This window comes from Clarias gariepinus, chromosome 17 (genome assembly GCF_024256425.1).
Source record: "Clarias gariepinus isolate MV-2021 ecotype Netherlands chromosome 17, CGAR_prim_01v2, whole genome shotgun sequence".
Lineage (NCBI taxonomy): Eukaryota > Metazoa > Chordata > Actinopteri > Siluriformes > Clariidae > Clarias > Clarias gariepinus.
The window spans coordinates 14,151,421-14,158,089 of record NC_071116.1 but is presented as its reverse complement, the minus strand read 5'-3'; the positions used below and the strand labels follow the sequence as shown (position 1 = coordinate 14,158,089).

General features: G+C 35.1%; 1 protein-coding gene across 1 annotated transcript; it reads right to left on the bottom strand.

Moving 5' to 3' along the window:
* Positions 1-2,013: 2,013 nt before the first annotated feature.
* On the bottom strand, positions 2,014-6,669 carry psmg1 (proteasome (prosome, macropain) assembly chaperone 1). Its single transcript, XM_053475816.1, has 7 exons — positions 6,486-6,669; positions 5,254-5,357; positions 4,891-5,048; positions 4,724-4,786; positions 3,476-3,674; positions 2,286-2,416; positions 2,014-2,172 (listed from the first exon to the last, which is right to left on the bottom strand). Exons 1-7 carry the CDS (start codon positions 6,608-6,610, stop codon positions 2,095-2,097), a joined length of 858 nt encoding a protein of 285 aa, XP_053331791.1. The 5' UTR covers positions 6,611-6,669; the 3' UTR covers positions 2,014-2,094.

The following is a 6,669-nucleotide window of genomic DNA, read 5'->3' as shown; positions in this document are numbered from 1 at the left end:
AATTGTGCAATGTCCATAGATGACAAAATCACTTACAAAATGTTCTTATACTAGTTTTGGGAAACTCACACTGACCTCAAGAAAACAAAAGAGAACAACCTCTCGAATCCATTATGTTATGTCACATGTTATGCAATTTACAAAAAAAATATTAAAATGCAAAAAATTCCTATGACTGTGGAAGGTCACATATTTATATAGTTTCAAGTTTTATTGTCATATGCACAGTAAAGAAACATGTTTCCCCTGTACAACGAAATTCTTTCATGGCTGTCTCCCAATTAATGCAACTAATAAGCAGAAATAAACATAAAATAGAATAAAATAAAATAAATATAAAAAGAATAGGTATAAAAAGAATATATATCAAACATAGAATTAAAAGCAAAGCAAAATAAAAAAATATGAAAGCGAATATCAAATATATCAGTATACTGTATACAGTCCACTTAATGCATAAATTAGGCAAGTGCATGTAAAATCCACAATACTGTATGTTTGCATACGCGTGTGCAAGGGTGCAATTGTTTGTGCAAATTGTGCAAATGATTGTTCCAGTGATTGTTCATGATTATTATTGTGCAAATGATTGTGTAAAGTCTGCAATGAATGTCCTAATTCTTAACAGTCAAATTTGCCAATTTTTCATTTCGCTCTATGCACACCCTCAAAAGTCATATCTCACCAAATTAGACCAGTAGACCCCTGATATTTGGCCCCGCACATGCATTGTTGAGGCCATTTAATTTTGCTTTTAGGGTTGGACAAAGGCAACCTTCCCATGAACACTTAAAGTATATTAACACATATTAATTAATCAATTAATTTATAAAAAATTAATAATTGTTTAGACAGGCAGCAAAATATTATTTTTATATTATATCCTCTGTCTTAATGCAACACCAAAACAGGGTTTTATAATAAGATAGAATGTTTAAATGGTATGTTTTGGTATCAAACCAATTAAAAATTAAACCAAATTTAAGTACTTAAGTCATATCTTTTTCTTCTTTACTCCAATAAAGCATCCAACAAAACTCATGTAAAAATTTTGATATAAAGAAATTTTTTAGAATAAAATAATAAGGCAATAAACTGGTGATACATGTGTGTGCAAACCCTAACTAATACTGCTAATACTGCATTGGTTTGCTTGTAACAAATTATTTAGACTTTTTGGTTAAGAGTCGTTAATTTATCATATCTTGGTTCAGCAATTTTATTCTAGGAATATTCCAGATCTATCAAAATGCATTATCTCACAAAATCTATGACTTTTCTCTTTTTTGATTAGAGCCATAATATGGTGTTCACATGGGCAATAAGATACATTTAGCAAAATCAAATCATATTTTGGAAATATGTCCCAAAAGGATCCTTGATCTTATTGGACCCCAAAATAATATAAGTTTTTATCTAAACAGCCAATGGATGGGTTGATAACATCATTGTGATCCTCTATCTTCTTCATTTGTTGATAATAACCTAGATGTCAGATAAGGCCAAGATGACATCAGAAACAGCTGAACTTTGGGTTATTAGAACCAATGGCCGCAGGTCTGTGATGATTTTGTGCATGCCAGTAGTGTACGTGCACGATTATAAAAAAAAATTTAACTTTTCGGTTTTTTTCTCCTGTGTAATTTCTGCTTGATTGTCACTTTTGTTGGTATACATCACATTTAATTAGCAATTTGAACAGATGTGTTTTATGTTGGTTCAATCTACACATCACTAAAACCTACAATTTGAAGAGATGTGTGTACACCTTTTATATCCGTTGTACTGCTGATCACAGAAGGTAATCTCAAAATGACTCATATTATTACATTCCTGATCGAGGGGGAAATGAATGTTTCCAGAACGCACAAGACCCCTTTAGGTTTCTTAATGTGCTCTGTAATGCAACTGGAATTCACCTCAGATGCAAAAGCAAAGTAAAAAATAATATTTTGCGCCACCTGCTGCTCAGAAAAAAACATGCCATATGTCCACACAAAATAGTCCACAATGTCCGATGTTCACATTGTGTTTAATGGTCATAAAAATACATTACAAATAGAAAAAGCATTGTACATGTCTGAGAAGCTTCCTCTATGTGTAGAGGTTGCTGTGTGCATCATTAACTCTGGTTAATTTCTGCAGTATTTCCATATTTGGACTTGTTTTCAGCTAGAAAGAAAGAAAAAGAGTGAAAGATTATCATCATCATCAATTTTGATTGTAACATAAATAGATAAACGGTAGTGAATTATACACAAATAAGGTAGAAAGTAAGACCCCACCTTCACCCGTTTGCTAAGATTTGAAAGGGCAGGTTTATAGGTCTCCATGGTGACTGAGTCTGGGTAGATGACATCACTGAAGCACTGGAAGAGCACAGCTGGTGAGTGCTGAACCTGACACTGATTGAGCACTACAGCGCAAAACATAAACACACAGAGTCATGTCAGTGTATTGTTAACATATGAAAATCAATTATAGTGTATATTGCAACAATGCAAGACATTAGAATATGATCAATGATTAAAAAGAAATAGTAAATAAAATAACCAAATGTGACATTTACTGTAGCTTCTCTTTACATTCGTAAAAGTGAAGACTTTCAGGTTTTGAACAACAGTGTGTCTAAAACTGTCTAGATTAATTTCATCTTGTGAAGTTAATAATGCTGTCTTCCTATAATTTTGATTGAAAAATCAAAATATCTTCTTTCAAAAAGTACACAAAACACTTTGCAGGTTGACGATATGCAAACTGATGGTTATGTGACTCTGGTTCTGATTTTGGAGTAAACACTTAACAGAAATAATTCTACCTTATATTAATCACACAAGAATTATTATATTATCACTTAAAAATAATATATTATATTATCACGTAAATATATAGAGATAACCAAAAATATTGGACTCCATTTGAAACTTCTGTGTTTCATTCCATGTTAAAAATAAACAATTGGTTATGTAATGTTAACTTAGAAATGTTCGATATTTCAAATATTTAATATTCAGGATTTTGAGATCCTCATTTAAATGATTTAAATGTAAACAAATCGGTGATGTTGATATTGTTTAAAAAGGTCAGACTATCTCTTATAATGCATATGGTCAGGTGACACTAAAATTTTTGTAGGCAATAAAATAAGTGGAATTTAACGTCGTATAATAATTAGAAAAAATACTAATTACATTTTTACTAGAGCTCTCTTACTTTTAGACCTTAATCCACATGTCACTTATAGAATATTATGGCACTCTCCTTTATTAATCAGCATATGTAAAGCAAAATGTACGCTATCAATTGTGATGGTGCTGATCTCTACTTTTTTTTAAATTTAATATTATATAATATTATATCATACATATAAAAAAATCCCTGTTGCAGTATTTTGCAATTGATCAGCTTAATGAGAGGTATGTTTATCCATCCAACAAAAACCTGCGCTATTGTGTGTTTTTCTTGTGAGCTGTACCGGCAGCAGGCAGGCCTGTGACGATGTTGGGCTGCTCTAGCAGAGGGCAGGGCAGACTATCTGTGAAGGTGCTGGTCCTTAGTGCACGCAGGATTGGAGCGGAACTGCCATTCACGTAATGTGGAGTCTTGTACTCGGCGAGTGGACAATCGGACAACACTGTCACAGTCAGTCCTCTGCTCTGCATGCTGCCCAAAACCTACAGACAGAACAGTGATGTTTTTTGACAAACTTGCACATACATAAATAACTATTAAAAGATTGAATCCACCTGTTCATAGAGTTTTTACTATTCTTATAGTTTTTTACTATTTTAAAATAACCATGTCCATGAGGGGCATTTAAGTTAAACCAGGACTTTTTACAACACAAAATAACAACACTTTTAAGATAGTAAAAACCCTTAATTTTTCTATCTAATCCCCTGCTACACTAATGCACCTATCCTGGTGTTTCACTAGTGCACAGAAACCAACAAGATAGAAAGATTTCTCAATACACCGAAGACATTTTTGTGTCTGCTATATGCCTAAAATTCTGGCCCCCCAAGGAACTCCTTTAATGGCCCAAACATGTAGAAATCACATGGTGTGAGGTCAGAGTTGTATGGGGAAGGTGACAACTCCCAGCTGAGTTCATGTAATGTGCAAGTGATGTTGGTTAATGATTGTCTGTACAGTGGCCCACAGACAGACTCTTTCACAAGGTGGTGACAAGTTATCAGTCAGTTTTCAAAGAAGAGTCGTTCCACTCGCTGAATGTTCAAAGAAACTGTACTGGGCTCTGAGTCACCTCGGCTGGGATCAGCATTAATATTTTTAATAAGTTTGCATTGTTCAAATGTTTTAATGCGGCTAAGAGTCCTACTTAAAGTCTTCTGTTCAAGTCAATCAGTTTTACACCTTTACGAAATTTCATCACACAGTTGCGGTTTAACTCCTGATGAAAATAATTTCTCTCTTTCTTTTCCTCCTCCAATGTCAATCTCTCAATCAGCTTTATAAGAACACCCAGGTAGTCGTTATAATACATATATATATATATATATATACACTTGTTATAAACTATGTACCTCACACTAGCTTACCTTCTTTGTATACTGAATCTATAAAGTTAATCTTTTTTAAATTTAAAAATTAAGAAACTTGGCACTAAAAGTTAAAAAGATTATGACTTCCTTCCTTGTTTCAGAAAGTTTTATTCCTTAAAGTCTCATACATTTGTAAATAAGCATTATACAAAGTGTACCTTTTCAGCCCACTGGAACAGCTGATCTTCAGCAATATAGCAGGTACACTGGCAGATAATAACCTGTGACAAATAGGAAAAATCAAAAACCTTTTAAAACACCCGACAAACATATGCAGCTCTAAACCTGTGTGTGTGTGTGTAGGTGTGTGTGTGTGTGTGCTCACATATGGACAGCTCTTTGGCTGGTAAAAGATACAGCCAGGTTCTCCAGGGAGGGGAGCTTTGTCTGGGCGAGTGGAACCACGACTCCTTTCATTCCACAAAGACACCCACCCAACCTGCGCCCAATCCTCAGAATTAAGAACGTATGCGGAGACAAAACCTAGTCCCAAAGACACAGCAATGAATAGATACATAGCACAAAAAGCAATGGAACACAACATCCCCTGCTGGTGTCTGTTACCAGCTAAGGAACTGATAGTGGAGAATAATTTTAAAAAATGTTATTGATTGACTTGAACTGTGGCATAATATTAACTAATATGTATTTTATATGAAAAAATGAATATGACTTTGTGGGGGATCACCTGCAGCATTTGGTCCCACGGCTATGATCAGATCAGAGCATTGGAGCTTTTCAGAACTGTCTCCTGCTTTTGAAACCTCTGGACACCATCTGATATGAACCTCTCTGTATAACACAAAAGAATGATTTCTCATATTGGTGTCTGCATCCCACGTTACTACTCCTGTGCACTTTTAACTAATTTAGCATGTTGAATAATTATCCCCGATAAGCAAGCCAAGGGCGACGGTGGCAAGGAAAACCTCTATGAGACGGCAATAGGTAGAAACCTTCAGTCAACCCATCCTCATTTGGATGATTTATTGAACAAACAAAGTAGATGTTGATTGCTTAATTGTAAGAAAATAGACAGCAAGTTCTCAACCTACTCGAAAGAAAAAAAGGGCTCAAAAAATGCCAATAGTGAGCAAATCCAATCACTGCTGTGAATTGGGCACTGGGTGGGAGATAAACCCAGGCCTTCCACATGGCAGATGAGAAACTTTCTATCACTATTACTGCTACCTGGGGATCACTGTGGATGCTTTAGATGTTTTAAGAAAGGCTGGTCTGGGACCTACAGAATTACAGTTAATTTAACTGATCTACTGGATTCCAACAGCCATTAAACAAAGAAGAAGAAAAAGAACAACAACAACAACCAGCACAAATCTGGTGGGAATTCGAAGAAAGGGTTTCTAACCCTAAATTTGGTGGAAAACAACAGCATTAATCTTAAATATTACGTCATGTCGTGCTTTCCTCGTGACTTTGTTGAAAGCCAGGACATGCACGCGCACAAGAATGTATACGGTGTCCATGGAAACCCACTTGCACACGTAACTACTGCTATATTCTCTCCTTCAACCGCATGAGAGGAGGAGGAGCTAAACTGAAACCGAAAGCAACCGAAAACTAGTAAAAACCCAATCGTGCTCAGTCATTCAGGGTTATAGGTACACTATCAGCAACAAAAACGAAGCTTTAAGGTGGTATTTAATATTTGGAAACCTATTATGTTTAAACAAGCTTGCCTGCTATAACAAGTTACCAGTCAGACTTATTACAACATAATTTTTAAAAACAAGTTAAAAAGACATCAGACTAGACTACAAGACTCCTTCCCAAATTTATTCAACAAACACTACATAAAAACTCCTGTACCATCTGCAGCGCACTTTTTATCACATACTCGGTCATTCGAGATTCATACTCGAGTCATTTAGCTAACAGACTAGCTAAACGATAACACACCGTTTCTCTTCTATTTCCCGACGTATTTGTAAATCCTCTTCGTTTTCTTCCTCTTCGTCATCGTAATCATCCTCTTCCACTGCTCTTGAATAGACAGATAAAACCTCACCAAAAAACGTTGCCATGTTTGCAGTGGTCTCGTGCAGCAAACACCTAGCTAACTAACCTCGTTTTTCTTCTTCGT

Excerpts from the sequence above, each read along its gene's own strand:
- psmg1 (XM_053475816.1), bottom strand. The coding sequence starts at position 6,610 with ATGGCAACGTTTTTTGGTGAGGTTTTATCTGTCTATTCAAGAGCAGTG. Across the intron at positions 2,417-3,475 it reads CACAGGCCTGCCTGCTGCCG|TGCTCAATCAGTGTCAGGTT; the intron begins GTACAGCTCACA and ends TTTGCGCTGTAG. Across the intron at positions 2,173-2,285 it reads ATCTTAGCAAACGGGTGAAG|CTGAAAACAAGTCCAAATAT; the intron begins GTGGGGTCTTAC and ends CTTTCTTTCTAG.